This window comes from Tupaia chinensis, unplaced genomic scaffold, assembly GCF_000334495.1.
Source record: "Tupaia chinensis unplaced genomic scaffold, TupChi_1.0 Scaffold140338_1, whole genome shotgun sequence".
In the NCBI taxonomy this organism is placed as follows: domain Eukaryota; kingdom Metazoa; phylum Chordata; class Mammalia; order Scandentia; family Tupaiidae; genus Tupaia; species Tupaia belangeri.
In genome coordinates, this window is record NW_006200215.1 from 242,793 (window position 1) to 265,643 (window position 22,851).

Sequence of the window (22,851 nt, forward strand, 5' to 3'; positions counted from 1 at the left end):
ATGACTGCAGTAGGATATGTAGCCCCAGCTAGGTGCTACTTTATAGGATGCATAAAGTTAGACCTGTGTTCATGGAAATGTGTGTGTCACCTGCGTTTGCTATGAGGGTATTTGGATTGATTAGGGTCTTTGGTGATTCAATAAAATGTGGGGGGAAAACAGTATAGAAAGCAAACATAGATACTGGAGACAGTGTCAGAGGAGAGTGGGAGATGGCAGAGGGTAAGAGATATGGAATCAAGGATGGGGAAGAAAAAAGCAAAACATACAGGAAACAAGAAATGGAAGGTCATTTGCTGACAATAACATGTTTCTTGATGTGCTTGTTTGAGACAATATACAGTGTACTCTGGATGGAAAATCTCATTTTGTACGCTGTAAGGATGTACAGTGAATGAATGCAAATAAATAAATTGAAATAAATAAAAGAAAGGTTGAATGGGTAAAAGAACAGAAATCCTCGATCTGCTACCTGTAAAAAATGCATCTTGGGACCAGCAGTTAGCGTAATGGCTATGTCACTGGACTCCCATGTAGTCAACCACGGTTCGAGTCTGGGACCCGGTGACTTAAACTTACGCCAGGTGCGTGTGCGTGTGTGTGTCCAAGATCCCAAGAGGAGAATGGAGAAGAAGGGATTGTGGTGTGGCCATCCCCCCTGGGGGGTGATTTCTCGTTTTCTATCTCTCTGTCTTTCTGGGGAATGCACACGCCCTATAGCAAAACAAACACACAAACAAACAAAAAAACCACCTCTTCAAAAGTAAATGCATCTCATGGATAAAGGACAAAGACATAGACAGACTAATATGAAAGGCTGGAAAAAGTATTCCATACAAATGGAAATCAAAAAACGGATGGGGGGGGGGGGCACAAAAACGGTTGGGGGGGGGGTCACAATACTTGTTTCAGACAAAATAGGCTTTAAGACAAGAGCTGTAGGAAGAGACAAAGAAGGGCATTATATAGTACTAAAAGAGCTAATTCGCCAAGAATATAACAGTTATAAATAATTATTAACCCAACTCAGGACTACCCCAATATGTGAAGGAAAGACCGCCAAATCTACAAGGAGAGGTAAACTGCAACACACTGAATCATTGGGGATCTCAACACCACAGTCTCCTTTAGGCAGATCATCTAGACTTAAAAAAAGGCTATGAGATACAGGATATATACAATAACACATATCAAATGGACTTGACAGACATCTATTCAACCTTCCACCCCCAAATCAGAAAATAAACATTTTTCTCAACCCTGCATATAACCTTATTGAAAATGGATCGGCAGTGTGACAGTGCACCACAGAGGGAGCTTTCTTGCTTTCCCGCTCAATGTTCTTGCTCTCTATCTGACAAGTGCATGCACCCTCTGGAAAAATTTTAAAAATAAGGACGTGAACATTTTAATCTTTCGAAACAACACTGCCACCTAAATGAAGGAGCTTTATCTGGTAGAAAATGTTGAAGTGAAACCTTATTATTGAGAATATATAAGATGAACAATTCAATATAAAATTGTAGGTTGGAAAAAGGTTGGTTAGTCCAGCACCCTTATTTATGAGCTGCTGATCCCTCCAGAGAGATGTTACTTGCTCAGGGCTTCCCAGCAAATTGGACCAATGTTGAAAGAAAGACATCTAACCTAGTCTGTTATTTCTTAATTATGGATTTTATGCAAAAAGAATAAGACATGTTAATGGGTGATTTAAATTTGTTCAATGTGTTATAGTTTTTTAGCTTTAAATGATACTTTTAGTGAAGAAGTATTCTAGAATCCTTTGAATCAAAGAAATAGTTTAGAATCCTTTTTTCCTAAAGGAGATATTTGTACAACTAACATAAACCTGACATTTTTAACCTATGAAATACTTCCACACAAAAAAGTAAAGTTTTTCCTCTATTTAAGAACTAAGAAATGATGTTTTCAAAAGAAAAGTGAAATTAATTTCTTCTAGCAGCTTCTTAAGGTGTAACAGCTTTTAACTTTGTTATTGTGGTAATGGACAGAAAATTACATATAAAATATTCTGGGAGAGCTTCTCCTAGTTGGTTTTAAATCACTGTGTGCCTGAAAGGTTGTAGATTCTTACATGAGCTATTTTGTCCACCAGCTTTAATGCACAGTGTAGATATAAAATATATTAAGGGACAAGAAGTGGTTACTAAGTGGTTTTTATAACCTGGGTAGTTCATGAATGTGCCAATATTTTTAAGGACAGGATAGCAAACATATTCTATCCTGTACTTCAAATACTGGCTGGCTTTTGATGTATACATTCTTAATAGTGATCATTTTGCTGCACTGTGATATTTTTACATGAAGTTGTTGAAGTTGGAGTCTACCATATTATTTTATCAAGTGTTTTCTGTATGCCAATAAACTGAAAATGTGAATCAAAAAAAAAAAAAAACAGAAAAAGAACCTCATCTAAGATCAACCACATGATGGGGATAAAATAAGCCTTTACAAATTCAAAGGCATACAAACTATATCCAGTATCTTCTCCATCCACGATAGAAACAAACTTGAAATTAACTTCGCACAAACACACACACAAACTCAAAAATATATAAACATATGGAAATGAAACAATCTGTTCCTGAATGACTTCACAAGTACTGAAGAAATTAAGACTGAAATAAAAAGATTCACTGAAATCAAATAAGTATAGAAGTTTCCATAACCTATGGACTCAGCAAAAGCAATCATAAAAGGGGCGTTCATAGTAATTAGTGGAAAAAGATGGAAAGGCGGCAAATAGACGACCTAATAACACGCCTCAAATAACTGGAAAAACAGCAACAAAGCCCCCAAAAGTGCCAGAAGAAAAGAAATAATAAAGATTTGAGCAGAAATAAATAAAATAGAGTGTGGCGGGCACTGCATACAGAAGCCATCTTGAGCTATCCGCCATCTTGAGCTATCCACCATCTTGGAAACCATTAGTCTTCACTTCCTCACTGAGCAAACCGTTTCTCAGAAATCATGTGACCAACCGTTCTCCCCAGAAATGGTTGGCTTTCTAGGCAACGGGAGAGATCCACCCACATCAACGATTGGTTCATGCTGTTCTATCTCATTTGCATTTTGGGTAACCAATTGGTATCCACCAGCTGTATATAACTCGCCATTTTTCCTCAATAAATGGAAGACGGAGGAAGAAGACTTGATCAGCACCTCGTATTGTGTGTGCATGTGTTTGTCCTATCTCTCACTCCCTCCCCCAGAGAACCTGTTTGACTGTCCCGTGGGTCGGGGCAATAGAAAACAAAGAAAGTGTACGATAAATAAATGAAATCAAAAGCTGATTTTCTGAGAAAATAAAATTGATACACTGTTAGCTAGGCTAATTAAGAAGAGAGAAAGGAACCAGATAAATTAGATTCACAATGAAACAGGCAATATTACAACAAACATAATAGTAATCCAAAACATCACTAAAGAATACTAAGAGAGGATATGACAACAAACAAGAAAACCTGCATGAGAGGCATATATTTCTAGACACATATAATTTATTAAGATTGAATCAGGAAGACATAGAAAGCCTGCATATACCCATATTAAGGAATGAGACTGAATCAGCAATAAATAACCTCCCAACAAAGAAAAGACCAGGTCTCAATGGCTCCATTTCTGAATTGTTTTTTGAAAAAGAATTATTTATTTATTTAATTTAATTTATCATTTTTTAAATTTGACTAGATAGAAAGAGAGAGTAAGGGAAAGGGAGAAAGCAAGCTGCCAGGTTGGGGACTCAAACTCCCTTAACCACCAATGCCATCTGCCGGCTCCTTACTTCTGAATTCTAAAAATTTTTAAAGAAGAAAAAATCTCCATTCTATTCAAACTATTTCTAAAGATGCAAAAGGAACGAACCCTCCCCAATTTATTTTATGAAGCCTCCATTACCTCATCCCCAAAATAGACAAGGACATAACAAAAAAGTAAAACTATAGACTAGTATTTTTGATGAATATATATGCAAGAATTGTCAACAAGATACTAGCAAATCATATCCAACGACACATAGAAAAGATTATATACTGCTATCACATAGTTTTTATTACATGGATGAAGGTTGGTACAACATATGCAAAACCATAAATGTAATATACCATATTAACAAAAAGAAAGATAAAACCACATGATGATATCAATTGATGCCAAAATAACCATTTGGTAAAATACAATACTCCTTCACGATTAAGACTTTCAGCAAAATTGGCATAGAAGTAACATTTCTCAACACAATAAACACCATATATATGAAAAATCCATAGCTAACATCGTAATGAATGGGAAAAAGCTGAAAGCTTTTCTTCTAAAAACTGGAATAAGACAAGACAGTCCACTTTCTCCATGCCTCTTCAATATAGAACTGGAAGACCCTGCCAATGCAATCAGAGATGAGAATAAAATAAAAGGCATTCAAATGGGGAAAGAAGAAGTAAACTATCTCTATTTCCAGTACATATGATTATGTACACAGAAAACCCAAAAGAATCCAAACAAACTTCCTGGAAGTGATAAATGAATACAGTAAAGTGGCACGATACAAAAACAACATGAAGGGACCAGCAGTTAGTGTAATAGCTATGTTGCTGGATTCCCATGTAGTTGACCGTGGTTAGAGTCCTGAACCCAGTGGCTTAAACTCATGCCGGGTGCGTGTGCATGCATGCCTAAGATCCCAAGAGGAGAGTGGAGTAGAAGGGATTGCAGTGTGGCCATTCCCCCTGGGGGTGATTTCTTACTTTCTGTCTCTGTCTCCATCTTTCTGGTGAGTGCACGTGCCCTATAGCAAAAACTTCTCAAAAAATAAAAAAAAAAAAAAACAAGAAAATCTATAGCATTTCTATGCACCAACAGCAAGCAAACTGAGGTAGAACTGAACAAAGCAATGCCATCTACAATAACCACAAAAAGTATAAAATACCTTGAAATAAACCTAACCCAAGAAGTACCTCATCCCCAAAATAGACAAGGACATAACAAAAAAGTAAAACCATAGACTAGTATTTCTGATGAATACATATGCAAGAATTCTCAACAAGATACTAGCAAATCATATTCAACAACATATTCAAAAGATTATACACCATGACCAAGTAGGTTTATTCCAGGGATGCAAAGGTGGTTTAACATGTGCAAAACAATAAATGTAATACATCATATTAACAATAGGAAAGACAAAAATCATATGATCATATCAATCGATGTAGAAAAAGCATTTGATAAAATACAACATCCCTTCATTACTAAGACTCTCACAAAATTAGCATAGAAGGGAAATTCCTTAACAAAACCTACCACCATATATATGAAAAATCCATAGCTAACATCGTAATGAATGGGAAAAAGCTGAAAGCTTTTCTTCTAAAAACTGGAATAAGACAAGACAGTCCACTTTCTCCATGCCTCTTCAATATAGAACTGGAAGACCCTGCCAATGCAATCAGAGATGAGAATAAAATAAAAGGCATTCAAATGGGGAAAGAAGAAGTAAACTATCTCTATTTCCAGTACATATGATTATGTACACAGAAAACCCAAAAGAATCCAAACAAACTTCCTGGAAGTGATAAATGAATACAGTAAAGTGGCACGATACAAAAACAACATGAAGGGACCAGCAGTTAGTGTAATAGCTATGTTGCTGGATTCCCATGTAGTTGACCGTGGTTAGAGTCCTGAACCCAGTGGCTTAAACTCATGCCGGGTGCATGTGCATGCATGCCTAAGATCCCAAGAGGAGAGTGGAGTAGAAGGGATTGCAGTGTGGCCATTCCCCCTGGGGGTGATTTCTTACTTTCTGTCTCTGTCTCCATCTTTCTGGTGAGTGCACGTGCCCTATAGCAAAAACTTCTCAAAAAATAAAAAAAAAAAAAAAACAAGAAAATCTATAGCATTTCTATGCACCAACAGCAAGCAAACTGAGGTAGAACTGAACAAAGCAATGCCATCTACAATAACCACAAAAAGTATAAAATACCTTGAAATAAACCTAACCCAAGAAGTGAAAGACCTCTACCAGGAAATCAAAACCACAATGAGATACTACCTAACCCCAGTCAGAATGGCCAAGATTAAGAAAAAATAATAAGAATGAGAAGTGCTGGCGAGAAAAGGGAACTCTCCTACACGGTTGGTGGGAATGTACATTAGTACACATCCTGTGAAGAACAATATGGGGTTCCTCAAAGATCTACAGATTTAAATACCACGTGATTCAGCAATTTCACTCCTGGTTATCGCCCCAACAGACAGGAATGCACTTAGTTGGGAAAACACTTACACATTCATGTTAATTGTCGTATTATTCAGAATTGCTAGACATGTAACCAACCCAAATGTCCATGAAGAGATGTATGTATTGAAAGTGTAGCATTTATACACTACAGAATATAACACATCCATAAAAAACAATGAGACCTTAGCATTTGATAGAAAGTGGATGAATATGGAAGATTTACTATTAAGTGAAGCAAGACAGACTATAAAAAAGAGGTATTGTATGCCCCACCCAATATATACCAAATGTCTGCACTCAATGGGAGAAACTGAAAGATCAGATGGTATAAAGGAATGGAGAACAACTGTGGTTACCACTGACAGTATGGTAGGAAGGCATGAAATTGGGGAAGGTGAGAGGGAGAGAATCAAGGGGGAAAAGAAAGAAGCAAACATTTAAGGGACACAAAATGGAAAATTATGTTGATGATAATATGAATGGCATATCTTTGATTTAATCAATATACAGTGTATTCATGAAAGGAAAATTTATCTGATATGCTGTAAGATACAGTGATTGAATATAAAATAAATAAAAAATATATAAAATTTAAAAAGAGAAGGTACCCAGGCAAACTGTAGGCCTAGGCAGATATGTTACAGAGGCAAAGCTACTACAGAGATCCCCAACTAGAGGAATAGTGAAAATGTGGGGCTGAAGCTGCTGCTGAGAGTCCCCACCAGGGCAATACCTAGTGCAATCACAGGAGTAAATTGCCCATAAGACTCCACTGTAGCAGTACCAATGTACCATGCCAGTTTGGGAAAGGTATAGGCACATGACTATAAATAGAGAGCTAAAGTGTGTTAAACCTAGCAATGCCATGGGAAAAAGTCTGCCCAATGCTTTGGGAGAATCACCTCTATACCAGTGCCTCTAGGTTGTGGCAAAAGTAGTTGAAGATTATTCTGGGGGGCCAGCAGTTAGCACAATGGCTATATTGGTGAACTCCCATGTAGTCGACCGCGGTTCGAATCCAGGACCCAGTGGCTTAAACTCACGCCGGGAACATGTGCATGCGTGCCCAAGATCCCAAGAAGAGAATGGAGAAGAGATTGCGGCATAGCCATCCCCCCGGGGGTTGATTTCTCGCTTTCTGTCTCTCTGTCTCTGTCTTTCTGGAGAGTGCACACGCCCTATAGCAAAAACCTGTCAAAAATTATTCTGGAATTTAAAATTTTAATGTGCATTCTTCTGAGTTTCAAACTTGCTTGAGGTCTGATACTCTTTTCTTCTTGTCCAATGGAAACTTCTAACCTATTTCACAAACTGATTTTTTTATTATCATTTATTATTTATTTTATTTTATTTTTTGTCATGGGGCACATGTGCTTGCCAGAGAAACAGAGCAATAGAGAGGGGGAAAGTGAGAAATGACCTCGTAGGGGGAATAGACATACTGCAATCCATTCTCCTCTCGAGATTTTGGGCATGCACAAACACTCACCCATCATAATTTTCAAGTCACCAGGTTTGAAGACACCAACAGTGGTTGGTTATGTGGGAATCAGGAACTTTAACCACCACATCACCTGATGGCCCCTCCACCATTGAAATTTTAAAACATATAATTTGTTTTAATTTGGCAGGCTCACAGCTTGAGTTTGCCCAAGATCCCAAGAGGAGAATGGAGAAGGGATTGCAGCATGGCCATCGCCCTGCAGGGGTGATTTCTCTCTCTGTCTTTCTGGCAAGTGGACATGACTTATAGCAAACCCCCCCACCCCACCCCCCAAAAAAAAGTATGAGACCAGAATAGAGATAGATAGCCACAGATATGTATGCTCCAATCCTTCACCATGTTGTGATGCCAAAAGAAGATCCTCATCAGATGCTGGCACCAGGTTCTTGAATTTAGCCTTCAAAATTGTGAGCTAAATACACCTCTACCTTTATAAATTACCCAGAGTCAGGTATTTTTGGTATTAGCAACAGAATGAACTAGAACAGTTTGTAATAAAAAGTTAAATTTTAAAGGAATGATAAAAATGCATTCAAAATATGATACCACATTTTTAAAATGCATATATCAAAACACATAAAATTTGGGGAAAGCAAAATTTATAATAGTGGTTATCTATAATTATGAGAGTTTTTTTTTACTTTCTTTATTATATCTTATACTTTAAATTTATTTTATAATGCATATGTAGTCCTTTTATAAAGTTTTTTTTTTTTTTTTTTTTGAACAATGATAAGGAAAAAAATGGTAGGTCAAATCAAAGGGACTTCTGACACCTGAAGGTTATGGGAGCTTTATTTATAAACACCAAAACTGGAAGCAATGAAGATGTCCTTTAATAGGTGAATGAATAAACAAATTGTGGAATACCAATACAATGGAATGCTATTGAACAAAGTATAAAATAAATATCTATTATTCCATACTGATATAAATATATTATTAAATAAATAAATGATAATGTCAGGAAGACAAATTTCCCATGCAGAAAAATACAGAATACATGTATGTAGATAGATCATCCCCAAACAAGTGAAGCATAACTGTCTAAGTGTGGGCTGCACATAGTTAACTTCCTTCCAGAGTACAGCATTGAAAGAAGGAACAAGTATAACTTCACCGTGAATAAAACTGACACGTACTACCTCAAGCTAAGTGATTAAGGTCAACCTTAAAAATAACAAGTCATGTTGACAATATATATACTTGACATGTGATAAAAAAATGACACTTTATTTCTATGGTCTTCCTCCCCCCCCAAAAAAAAATCCATAATCCCAGTTTAATCATCAGAGAATACCAGAAAAATCTCAATCTAGGGACATTCTACATAATTCCTAATCAGTACTCTTCAAATCTGTTATGGTCATCAGAAAGAAGGAAAATCTGCCAACTTGTCACAGTCAAGAGTAGCCTGAAGAGATGTGATGACAAAATATAATGTGACATCCTGGGGGTGATGTACAATAGAAGAAAATATTAGGTTAAAAACTAAGAAAATCTGAATGAACTATAGACATAAATTAATAATAATGCATCAATATTGTTTCATTTATCATAATAAATATATCACCCTAATATAAAATGTCAACAGTAGGGGAGAACTGGTGTGGAGTATATGGAATTCTGATGTCTTAAAGCTTTTTCAGTAAATCTAGAACTATTTTAAAATTAAAAGTTTATCTAAAAATAAGTTGAAGCCAGCTAGAAATAGAAATACATCCAGAAATGGAAACAGGGGTATGAAAGAAGTCAGGGTCAAGACAATTTCCACCAGCCTCAGGTCACATCATACGCAATTCACCAGTCAAGGCCCATCTAGAAGGCAAGTTAACTATATGGGAAATGTATGAGAGTAGTTTATCAGTACAAGAGTATGTGGAGGTTCCCCTGATTTAGCTGGCAAAATGGCAAAATTAAAGTTACACAGCCATACACATATTTGAGATTCAATTAATTCCTCAAATAAGGAATTCTGTGTGTCTTTCAGCCTGTCACTGGAACTAGGATGTTCCTTTCCAGACCCTTCGGAATCCTACAGCAACTCATGAAGAATACAAAGTATAATGACTCTGAATCTTCTATAGTAACTAAAACTCTTCAAATCTAAAGCATTTGCTGTAATGACACCCATTGGGTGTCATGTAGAGGGTGTCATGTAAAGCAAAACATTTTTTTTCCTCCAAAAGGATCACTCAAACTAGAAGAATTTAAAATATATATTCTCTGATACCACATCTTCAATTTCACTCTCATTTTTAGCTTCTTCCTACCTCATTAAACACTACAAATGACATGGAGTAGGGGAATGTTATCGAGATTAACAGGAAGTCAGAGTACCCCTTTAGCTTTCACTCTTAAGCCAGAGTCCTCTGATCTTAGGCATCCCCTCCTATTTTCTTTTCCCAAGCTCTCAGTACTTTGTATATTCAGTTTAAAATCTAGTAGGTTGAATCCTTTTTCCATGTGTTAACAGTAAAAAACAAAATAATGAATTTACCAGGTTCATATATGTTAACAAAGGTGTGCAGTCTACTCCTAAGTTGGTGTTTAGTAAACTAGAAAATGCAGAAGTCTGTACCATGAATTCACCCCACATTTTGCAATTTCAATGAGAAGCGGAGAAGTACACTAGGAGAGTATCAGCTTTGCAATACTCTGTAAGTCTTCTATCTAAGGTTCTACCTGATGTACAAATCCATTATTGAATACTTCTGATGAGTGGGCTTCTGCTTAAATAGTGCCAGAGAGGAAAGTTACCAATTAATTGCTAGAAAATTCCTAATAGTAAGCCAAAATTTTGGCTTCTTATAACACCTGAATTAATCTCCCCTCTGGAGATACTCCAGTTAATGTTAACCCAGTAGGCCTTCAATTATTTGAAAAGAATATCCACAAACTGCAGTCTTTAAAGTATACTTAATACTTTCAATAATTGTTCTGTATCCATTAATTAGTCACTTCCTTGTCCATTTTCCAGGTTGTCTGTATCCACCTTATTCATAGCACTGTGACATGACACAAATCTTGAAACATAAACTAGCAAGTGCAGAATAAAGCATTATGAAGACTCCTTTTTTTGGACACCATGATTCTATCAATGAGGCCTTAGTTTTCATTATATTTGTGTGTGCACTATAACATGGGTAGCTATTGTTGAATTTACTGTAAATTAAAAACCTACCTTTTTAAATACTGTTAAGCTACATCAATATCTACCCATGGTAACTGAATTTTTTTTTCTTTTTTTGGAAAGATTTTTTTCGCTATAGGGCGTGTGCGCTCGCCAGACAGAGAGAAACATAGAGACAGAAAGCGAGAAATCCCCCCCCCCAGGGGGGATGGTCATGCCACAATCCCTTCTCCTCCTTTCTCCTCTCGGGATCTTGGGCACGCACGCACACGTGCCCAGTGTGAGTTTTAAGCCTCCGGGTCCAGGACACAAACCACGGTCGACTACATGGGAGTCCAGCGACATAGCCATTACGCTAACTGCTGGTTCCCCTGAATTTTTAATATAAGTACAGGACTGCATATTTGATCCTATTCAATTTAGTACAGCTAGATTTGGCTATGTTTTGTTTGTTTGTTTGCCACAGCCTCTGAGGAGCTTGCTAGTGACACCTCATACATTTATTCTGTTTTCTAACTGCATATTATTTGCAACAGGATGCACATACTATTTTAGGCTTTCATGCTAGTCATTGTCATTGAAAAATAACTTCAATGGGACAGAGATGAAGTTGGAAACCTCTGTCCACATTGATTGGCATTTTGCTGAACACCGTCAATTCAAATTACTAACCCATCTACTATTATGTCACTATCATTTAGCTCATGTTACTCAGTTTTATTCTCAAGAACATTTTGAGAAACTGTCAAATACTCTGATGAGGAACACAATGTTTATTGTGTTCTGAGATCTCTAGAAGGTAGTTCAACCAAAAGAAAGGCATCCTCCAGAGCACCTGAAGCACAAGTGGCCCATTTAATGGACAGTTGTGAGACATACCATAAGTATTAGGCCACTGTACATATATTGAAGGACAGCTTCAAATATTAGCCATAACTCACAAGTCAGAAAGGCAATGTGCTAAACTATAGTTACTCATTTATGACAGAGTGGATTCTCACATGTGCATTTTTATGTAACCTGCCCCAGGGTGAACAGCAGCAGAGACATATCTATTTAATAAGAGCCTGAATGTTATTCAGGAGAACAGCTAGTATATAATTTATTATAAAATCTCTATGATAGGGGCCAGCAGGTAGTGTGGCAGCTAAGACACTGGACTCTCACATGGCTGACTGCAGTTCCAGTCCTAAACTCAGTGGCTTAAAACCCATGCTGGATGGACCAGCAGTTAGCTTAACGGCTATGCCACTGAACTGTCATGTAGTTGACTGGGGTTTGAGTCCCAGACTCAGTGACTTAAACTCACACTGGGCACATGTGCGTGCATGCCCAAGATCCCGAGAGGAGAATGGAGTAGGGATTGCAGCATGGCCATCCCCACAGGGGGTGATTTATTGCTTTCTGTCTCTCTCTTTCTGGTGAGCACACGTGCCCTATAGCAAAATCTCTCTCAAAAAAAAGAGCACAGGTGCCCTATAGCAAAATCTCAGTAAAAAAAAAAAAATGCTGGTTGTATCATCTCCTCTCAATATAAACTGAATATCTGTACTTCATAGCAAAAACTGAAAAACTGGAAGGTATAATAATAGCAGGGAGGGTAACCATAGATACTAGAGACAGTATAGGAGGGGGTGGGCAATAGGGGGTGAGAGGGAAGGGTTCAGGGAAAAAACAAAAAAAAAATTTAATAGACAGGCTCGAGCAGCTGAAGCAAGATGGGTCAAAGTCAGAGTGGTGGTCATGGTCCTGGAGGCGGCAAGAAGAATGACAAGGACAAGAAAAATAAATATGAACTTATCCCAACTAGAGTGGAGAACAAAAGAAGAAAACTAAGGGACCAGATGCTGCCAGCAAACTTCCACTGGTGACACTTCACACACAGTGCTAGTTAAAATTACTGAAATTAGAATTAAAGACTACCTTCTCACGGACGAATTCATTAGAAATCAGGGACAGATAAAATCATTAGAAGAAAAGCAAGAACAGGAAAGATCAAAGGTGGATGATCTGAGGGGGATCTTGATGTCGATAGGAACTTTGGAAGAGATAATTGATGACAATCATGCTATTGTGTCTACATTTGTGGGCTCAGAATACTATGCCAACATTCATTCATTTGTAGACAAAGATCTGTTGGAACTGGGCTGCTCAGTCCTGCTCAACCACAAGGTGCATGCAGTGATAGGGGTGCTGATGGATGACACAGATCCTTTGGTCACAACAATGAAGGTAGAAAAGGTCCTGTAGGAGACCTACGGCAATATTGGGGAGTTGGATAGCCAAATCCAGGAGATTAAGGAATCTGTGGAGCTTTCTCTCACCCATTCTGAATATTATGAAGAGATGGGTATAAAGCCCCCTAAGGGGGTCATTCTCTATGGTCCATCTGGCATAGGTAAAACCTTGTTAGCCAAAGTAGTTGCAAATCAAACTTCAGCCACTTTCTTGAAATTTGTTGGTTCTGAACTTAATCAGAGGTACCTGGGGGATGGGCCCAAACTTGTACAGGAACTATTTCGAGTTGCTGAAGAACATACACTAGCCATGGTGTTTACTGATGAAATTGATGTCACTGGGACAAAAAGACATGGCTTAAATTCTGGTGGTGAAAGAGAAAACAGCGAACAATGTTGGAATTGTTGAACAAGCTGGATGGATTTGATTCAAGGGGAGATGTGAAAGTTATTATGGCCACAAACCAAATAGAGACTTTGGATCCAGCACTTATTAGACCAGGCCACATTGACAGGAACATTAAGTTCCCCCTGCCTGATGAAAAGACCAAGAAGTGCATATTTCAGATTCACACACGTAGGATGACTCTGACTGATGATATAACCCTGGACAACCTAATCATGGCTAAGGATGACAGGTCTGTTGCCAACATCAAGGCAATTTATATAGAAGCTTGTATGCTTGCCTTGAGAGAACATAGAACCAAAGTAACAAATTGGGACCAGCAGTTGGTGTAACGGCTATGTTGCTGGACTCCATGTAGTCGACCGCATTTTGAGTACTGGACACAGCGGCTTTAACTCATGCCGAGTGCGTGTGCATGCATTCTCCTAGACGAGAATGGAGAAGGGATTGCAGTGGGATCCTCCCTGGGGAGTGATTCCTTATTCCTTACTTTCTGTATTTCTGTCTTTCTGGCAAGTGCATGCATACTATAGCAAAAACCTCTCAACAACAACAACAAAAAGAAGCAAAGTAACAAATGAAGACTTCAAAAATACATGAAATAAACACTCTTTATTAAAAACAAAAAAACAAACAAACAAAAAAACAAGAAGGCATCCCCAAGGAGCTCCATCTCTAGCAAATCTAGCGAACAGCCATCGCCTTCAGGAAAGTGGTTGGCAGTTTTCCTGACCCCAGTGAGGAAGAAGGTTGGGAAAGTGCCCAGAGGAATCCATGTTCTGACTGAATTTTACTACGAACCTCCCATGTGTCTTCTGAAGTGTAATGTGGAGGACGCCCACTGGGCAGCCTTCATCTGCTCATCAGTGTGCAACACTCTGCTTCCCAATAAAGCATGCTCTTTCTCACACACACACACACACACACACACACACACACATACATATATATATATATATATATATAAACAGATAAGTGAAAAATAACCTGTAATAACAATGTATATGGTAATGTCTTTGACTTAATAATGTATTTATGCTGGGAAAAACGATGTTCTACATTGCAAAGATATACAGTGATTAAATGTGTGTGTGTGTGTGTGTGTGTGTGTGTGTGTTCATGCTCAAAATCCCAACAAGAAAATGGAAGAGGGATTGCAGCATGGTAACCCCCCCCCCCATGGGAGGTGATTTCTCTCTTTCTCCATCTCTCTCTGTTGAGTACATGTACCCTATAGCAAAAACATTTTTAAAAATCTCTGATAGATTAATACAGTTTATAGTATAGTTTAACAGATGTAGGGGAAAGCAGTATAGCATAGTGGTTAAGAGCACACTCTGGAATTTCAGAACTGTGTTCAAATTTTGATGCTGTGTGACTTTGTACAAGTCACTTAACCTAGTTCAACTTACTTCCTTATCTATAAAAATGAGAATAATAGTGTTATTTTATAAGGTAGATATGACAATTAAACATAACAATGAGCTATCATTCTTATCCCAATATAACAGAAAAATTTTAGTCGGACATGACAATCTTGTGAAATTCATGCCAGGGGCTGAGTAATCATCTTTTTCTTTATTTCATGCTCATCACTTATTCTTTTAGTAATGAATTGTTTAATTCTGAAATTACCTTATGTTTGCTAATCTATACACTGGGTCAAGAAGCTCTAAAGCTGGATTTTTGTTTTTCTTTTCTTTTTTCTTTAATATTGCCAGAAGCTTGCCTGAGACAGAGAAACAGAAAGGGAGACAGTACCCCTCAATGAGATGTGGTCATGTTTCCTTCTCTTTACCATTTCTCTATCCTGTTAGAATCTGGGGCACCCATGTACTCACATCTAGCATGTTTTTCAAGTTTCTGAGGCAGAGATTCAAACTGCAGTCAAGCATGTGAAATCTGGTTACATGAGGCCAACCCCAGATTTTAAAAGTGCTATCTTAGGGAATTCAATTTTCACATACTTTTTTTCACATACTTCAGTGTAGTTGCAATTATATGCCATAATTCATCCCCAGTTAGCAAATGTCCTGCATCAAACATTTTCCATCAGGCTAAATCTGATTCTGTGACTCAAGTTATCACTACACATGAGGCTAATGTGGGACAAACAACTCCTTTACTAAGGCTGTATTACCCAAACTTTCGAGTTTTTTATTTTTATTTTTTTAGTAGCTTTTGACAAGGGTTTTAACCACCAATCATTAATGTGTCTAAAGCCTAGGCAAGTATGTGTATCACCTGACAAAGTTTGCTCTTTGGGGTGGTTTTAGTTTGATATCTGCCAAATTCTACTTCTCATTTCTATTTTTATAAAATTGCTTTCCCCTGTCTTCTAGCAGATTTTTGGCACAATGGTAGCATGAGAACAGGTCCTTAATTGTTGCCTTTCCCACTATCAACAGAAGTTGGAAAACAAAAATTGAGTAAAACCTATACAAATAATGAGGATAACATAACTTTAAAAGAAATTTTGTAAAACATGATACTGATAGGATCATATTAAAGAATATCACCAACCTGAGGAAGTTCTGCGATATCCTTACGAACAGAAAAAATCTCGGCAGAAACCCACTAATACTATCTAGCTTAACGGAAAAAGGACTGGAGATGTAGGCAGACAATAAAAAGACTGTGATGAGACCCTCTCAGAAGCTGAGGGAACTCTGTGTAACTTTCATTTTATTTAAACCTTCTAATATATTTTTAAATAATACCAAATTAGAAATATCAAAATGGCCATTTTTTTGTTTTACTAAATTAAGCTTCATGAAACATTTTCCATCAGGCCTATCCGATTCTATGGTTTGAGTTAAGAATTCATTTGAGGATAATGTCTAAATTCTGAATTGAGTCCCTTTGTGAATATGAGACAAGCTAAATGATTCTCTCAACACCCCAACTTTGACATTGGGCTGGGCCCTAACAGGAATTACTCTATTTCATTCTATTTGGATACTGCAGATCAAGATCATTTGAAGGAAGTTATCCCTTCTTAGAGGGCAAATGCACGTGTCTCTCTGATGAAAATTTCTCAACTGACATGGTGGTCTCAACCTGATACAAGAGTCCCCTTGAATAAACCAACAAATTTGTTTCAGTGTTGGAATTCTGCCCCCTCCTGCCCCTCTCCACTCACATACAAGTAATAAAAGTACGTAAGATACAATGTACCTGAAGCAAAGAACAAAAGAACAAATGAGGAAAGTTATCTTGTGGTGAAATTCTCCTGCTGAGTTTGACTCTGGCCCTAGTTCCTTCCCCTACCTCATTGTGCTGGATCACACAGTCAGTAATATACGCTTACACCACCCAGAAATCCAGTAAGTTTAGGGAGTTGGAGAACAGTGAATAAACAAATCACTCCACTCTTACTGGAAGGAGAAGAACAGTAGATCAGTACATACCCTTCTCAATGCAATGATGAATAATGTATAAATTGTGGATCAATTTAGGTGAAGAAACTCCAAAACGAAAACAGAGCCTGTAAAAAGAAGTCTACAACATAATAGGAGGAAATTACACCATGCAAAAAATAACATCATGAGAGAACCAGCAGTTAGCGTAATGGCTATGTCGCTGGACTCCCACGTAGTCAACCGCGGTTCACGTCCCAGACCCGGTGGCTTAAAACTCACGCCAGGCGCGTGTGCGTGCGTGCCCCAGATCCCAAGAGGAGAATGGAGGAGAAGGGATTGCGGCGTGACCATCCCCCCTGGGGGGGTGATTTCTCGCTTTCTGTCTCTATGTCTCTCTCTGTCTGCGGCCTATAGTGAAAAAACCTCTCCAAAAAAAAAAAAATCATGAAAGAAGAATGGTTAAAAGTAACAAAAAAGGGTCCAAAATAAAGTTATAAACAAAAATTAATGAAGTAGAAAAATAATAATTTCATATATTAAAAGACCTGGATCTTTTCAGAAAGAAAACAAATTAAAAAATAGAAAAATATTTAGCAAAGCTCAATTAAAAAGTCTGTTCCTTAAATGTTTGAAATCTGCTACCAGAACTCAGATAACATATATGTTTTATTCATAAAATATATAAAAATAAAATCTATAGCTATTGATTTATTACTATTTTCTGCCTCCAGTTTTAGTGTTTAATTACATATAAAATCATGCACATCATTAAAATTTTTAAATTTATTAATGCAGACTTTATTTTTGTGTTTCTCTCAAACACCAAGCATAATTTGGCAGTGAAATAATAAGTCACCATTTTCTAATTGGTATTTTGAGGAACAGTGATAGACCAAATGTTCGTAGATACGTTTAAATGAAGAAAACAAACAAAAAACTAATTCTTTACTCATATAAGTCTGGGAAATGCTAAGTTAGACAAAGTTCTTTTTTTTAACTAAAAAAGCTATTTATTTTTTTAAAAAATATTTGCCAATATTTACTGCACAATGAGTCTCCAAAAGGAACTACAATATATAGCATTTTGCAAGCTTACTTGCTGGTCTCCAAAAGGGATTTTTTCCCCACAGAACACAATTTTGAATTGCTGTGGCAAACACATTCTGGTTATAATGAGAAACAAGACAATAATGCCACTGCTACCTTTATTATGTAGCACTGTTTTGGAAGTGTTTAACCATGCAGTCAGAAACCGTTACAAATTATGAAAAGGAGAATATTTAATTAATAACTTATCACTGATATGATTGCTTACCAGGAAAAATTCAAAAAGATCAACTGATTATTTCTGAAGCTAATAGATTTCAATAGATTGCCAATTTAAATAATCTATGAAAATAGTAATTCTCCTATATAGAAAAAAATGACCACATAAATAATACACTAAAAGTTCCCATTAGCAGTATCAGCTTGTTCCCTATGTCTGTATTATCTGGGAATATATTTATCACAAATTTTATAACACTTAAGTAAAACTCTCCTGAAGGATGCAAAAATCTGAAAATAAGGCAGCATATCAAGTTTCAGAAAAATAACACAATTCTGTAGTTCTCACCATCACATCTATTTAAGACAGTACAAATTAAATTTCAATTTATTTTGGGGGAAATATCTATTAACTGTAAAGTTCATCTGGTAAAGTAAACATCTCAGAATCACCAGAAAATTATAAAAAATAAAAAAAATCACTAGGAGGAAAACCTCTACCAAATATAAAGTCATATTTCTAACTTGATGACTATAGGCTGGGGTACTGGGGCTACAATGTTCAATGGAACCAGAGAGAATCCCAACACAGAATAAAGTGTGTGTGCGTGTGTGTACAGTATACATGCATGAAATTTCAAATGTGGTTGAAGGAGATAAATACCTGGCTAACAACTGGCTAAGAATTTGGAAGAAAAAAGATAAAATGCCTATGTCCATATATTGAAATAATTGAGATATACCATTTAAAAAATAAAACCATAAAAGTCGGAGAAATATAGCATAAGACTTATATAAACTTGGTGGGGGGAGGGGACAATCTTTCTAAATATGATCTAGAGCCAGAAGGCAAAAAGGAAAAGCTTTATTCATTTTCTACTTTTTTATTTTTTTTGTCATTTTTAATGCATTTTTCCCTGTATACAAGAGAAATAGCTGATAAAGTCAAAAGATACACATTTTCCTTTATACATAGCAATGAAAAGTAATGCAAACATCACATGACACTTTCAGTGAATGTTACATTTCCAATTACAAACCAAAATGCATATTACATCTCTTTATGGGAAAAGCTGAGAAAGAAGTCTTAGGTAAAAAGCACTTTCCTGGCATTACTACACTGATCCTTTAGATTGCACAAAGATTAAGGTCAGATACAGTCAATCTGCAAATGTTGACACAAATGTTACACTGTGATTTTTCTGTACAATTAAATATATACTTAGAAATACCAGGATAAACATTTCTACTATATTTTAACTGAACTTGCCTAGCCAACATTTTCACTGAGAAGTTCATCAAAGATGCTGTAAGATTCTACAAAATTGTGAGAAATACCTAGCTTCAGAAATATTTCTTGTATTCCTACGTATATTCTGCTCAGAGATTCTATTTTTCATTATTTCTAGATGTACTGTTCCAATTGTGCTTACTGTACTGTATACAAATATAGCAAAAAAGATTAATGAATAGTATAAATCTTACAGCATTTTGCTAGCAAAAATACATGCCAAAGTCACAATAAGCAACATTGTACCACAAATTAGAGAGCTTCAAATAATTTGCCTCTGTTTTAATCATCTTCATTATACATTAAATTACTATCATAGGCCAATGTTTAAAATGCAAATAAATTAAACATCTGTAAGACAAAACTTGCTTACTCAACTGAAACCTGTTTCCAAAAACCACAAATGCAGAATAAAGAGAAGTGTTTGCATGCAATGCCTCTGACTGAAACGGCATTGATTTCTACCATTCAAAACAGAGAAGGAAGGAAATCAAAGAAAGGAAAAAAAGGAAGGAAGGAAACAAAGAGCGAGACAGGGAGGGAAGAAATAAGAGAAGGAGCAAGGGACTCTACCTTAAAATACATATTAGATTTATAACCAGATAGATTTAAAAGAATCAAAATGAAAGCACAATTTTGTGTGTGTGTTTAAAGATTTAAGAGCCATTATCAAAAATAAGATACATTTTTTCTATCAAGGTACAGAAATGCAATTAAGACGGCTGGGATCCCAGCAGCCTCTCAATGGCTGCATTGATGTCACCTCCTGTTGCTATTAGGGCCTGCAAGTTTGCTTCCCGGTTTAAGAAACCCATTGCATTGAGTTGTTCCAGTTGTTGCTGAAATCTGACTTCTGGATTAGGCAGCTGTGGAGCATTTACTCCAGCCAGAGCCTGCACCATCTGCTGAATGAACTGCTGGTTGGGTCCAGACTCTGATGTTGGACTGGTAGTTTCACTGGGTGCAGAGCTGGACACAGTGGGCCCACTGGGGCTGCCAGAGCCCGTGGATCCAGTGAGGCCTGTAGGGCCAGTAGGTCCTATGGGCCCAATGGGGCCTATCGGGGTAAAAGGGACTATAGGGCCTATGGGGCCTATGGGAGTGACTGGGCCTACAGGGCCTATGGCAGTTCCCAGAACCCCAACTCCCACACCTGGTGTGAAGCTTGGAATGAGGCCAGGTGCTTCAGTGGCTAATGTCTGTAGCCCCTGCTGGATCTGCATTAAAGCCTGCATTGCTCTTGGATTTGACATGGCTGACAGTGTTTCTGGATTCTGCATCTGCTGCAGGAAAGCTGGGAGCTGAGGACGCATCTGCTCTTGCAGCTGAGGATTTGCTGTAAACAGTGGGCTATTCAGCATCATCTGTGTGGCCAAATCTGGATTCTGGCTCAGTGACTGCATCATGCTTCTCATGTAGGGTGCTGACAGCATATTCTGAATCAACTGGGGATTTTCAGTTATCTGTTGCAGAAGGCTCTGCATTCCTGGGGTACTGAAGATGCTGGCGACATAATTGGCTGCAGCCACAGTATTCCCAGTAGCATTACTGGAACTATTGCCAGACCCAATGCCACTGCTGGTGGTGGTGCTGGTGGTTGCAGAACTCTGGGTAGCCGTCAATGGGGCCCATGGATTGGGTAGGGGATCTCGATTTTCCGTGCGAGATGGCTGCGTACCTTCTCCAGAGGAAGAACTGCTCCCCACCGAGGCAAATGGATTACCCCCAAACTGCTCTTGTGCGGCATTCAGCATCGGTTCTTGAATGTCAGTGTACATGCGCCTTAGAGCATTATAGCCACCTGGAATGCTTTCAAGATTGCTGAGAGCCAAGTCTTGATTTCTCATCATCTCTTGCATCATGGCTGGATTCCTGGCAATTTCGAGGGTCTGCCTCATAATATCTGGATTGTTGAGCAGGTGACTGATTTCTGGGTTTCTCTGTATCAGTTGTTGCATCTGTGGATTAGCCATAATGAGCTGCCTCATCAAATCAGGATTTGAAAGCATGCTCTGAACAAAGGGATTTTCCATGATTTGGATCATCATCTCAGGGCTAGCCATGAGCTGCTGCTGCATCTGGCTCTGGAGCTCAGAGAAGTTGGTTGAGCTCAAGCCTAGGCTGCTAAGGCCTGCAAGTCCTCCCAGGTTCCCCAATCCAAATGGGTTGCTATTTGTGGAAATAGGTGTGGAGTTACTCCTGGGAGTCGACACGGACGTAGTATTAGTTCCCGCGGCATTGCTAGGCTGCGTGGACTGGCCCTGAGGTCGGTTCTGGCTTTTAATGACAAGGTGAACAGTCAGTCCATCATGAATGCCATGCTGGATCAAGGTTTCTTGATCTTTTAAGATTTTCCCCGCAAAAATCAGCACTAGTTGGTCGGTTTGGGATTTGAAGCGTTTCGAAATCGCTTCCTTAAACTGCTGGACCGAGCTATTCTCAGGCACGGCGAACTCCTCTTTCTCTTTGGGGGTCTTCACAGTAACTTTAATGATTTTGGGCTCAACCGGAGCAGCGGCCGAGCCCTGGGCCGTAGCAGGGCCGCGGGAGGGGCGCGGGGGACCACTGTTCTCGCCGTTTTCAGCCATGGCGGCCGCAGTGACGCAGGCGGACAGGGAAGGCACGGGCAGGCGAGAGAGAGAGAGAGCGAGGGAAGGAGGAAGGAAGGAGGCCTCGCGGGCTGGACCGGACAGGGACGGGCCGAGCGAGGAGCGCGGAGCCCTCCCCGCCCCTTCCCCTCCCCCAGTTCCGCGTTCCCCTCCCCGCCCCCTTCTGCTGACGCGACGTCAGGCCCGGATTGATAGATTTGACTCGGTCAAAAATGAAACTTCGGCACTGAAAAGAAGAGGAAGAGAGAAAGAAACAAAGAGAGAAAGAGAAAACTGAAAGATTAGAGAAGACTATGAAGACAAAGCAGGGTCGAAAGAGGGAGGGTGAAAAAGGGAGGAGAGAGGGATCAAGCTTCTGTAAATGCTATTAAAAATAAAAAAAAAAAAAAGACAATATATATTAGCAGTCTGTAAGACACTGAAAAGACGAAAGCTCAAATTGAACCTGTCCCATAGAAAAGACTAAATAAAAATAATAAAGGACTCTGACAAAACAAAAAGGATAGAGGAACATCCCCAATGGAGGAAGGAGGAAGGCAGGATGGAAGCTTGCCTTTCACAAAAGAAGTGCAAATAGCCAACAGGCATATAAACGGATGGTTAAACTCATCAGTAATCAATGAAATCCACGTTAAGACAATGAAATTCTGTCTTTGACTTTTCATATTGGCAAAGATAAAAAATAATGATAAACCTTGTTGACAAGGAGGTGAGAAAATGCACTCTCACCTTAGTTGAAGTGTCAATTGTTACTGTCTTGGGGCAATTTTAAAATACCAAACAG

At 38.2% G+C, this 22,851-nt stretch overlaps 1 protein-coding gene and 1 pseudogene across 1 annotated transcript; one reads left to right on the plus strand and one right to left on the minus strand.

Annotated features, from left to right (window-relative positions):
• Positions 1 to 12,613: 12,613 nt before the first annotated feature.
• On the plus strand, positions 12,614 to 16,130 carry LOC102494992 (26S proteasome regulatory subunit 4 pseudogene; annotated as a pseudogene).
• Positions 16,131 to 18,549: 2,419 nt separating this feature from the next.
• On the minus strand, positions 18,550 to 22,175 carry UBQLN2 (ubiquilin 2). The gene has a single exon (XM_006162613.3). The coding sequence runs from the start codon at positions 22,044 to 22,046 to the stop codon at positions 20,172 to 20,174; it is 1,875 nt and encodes a 624-aa protein (XP_006162675.1). The 5' UTR covers positions 22,047 to 22,175; the 3' UTR covers positions 18,550 to 20,171.
• Between the last annotated feature and the right edge of the window lie 676 nt (positions 22,176 to 22,851).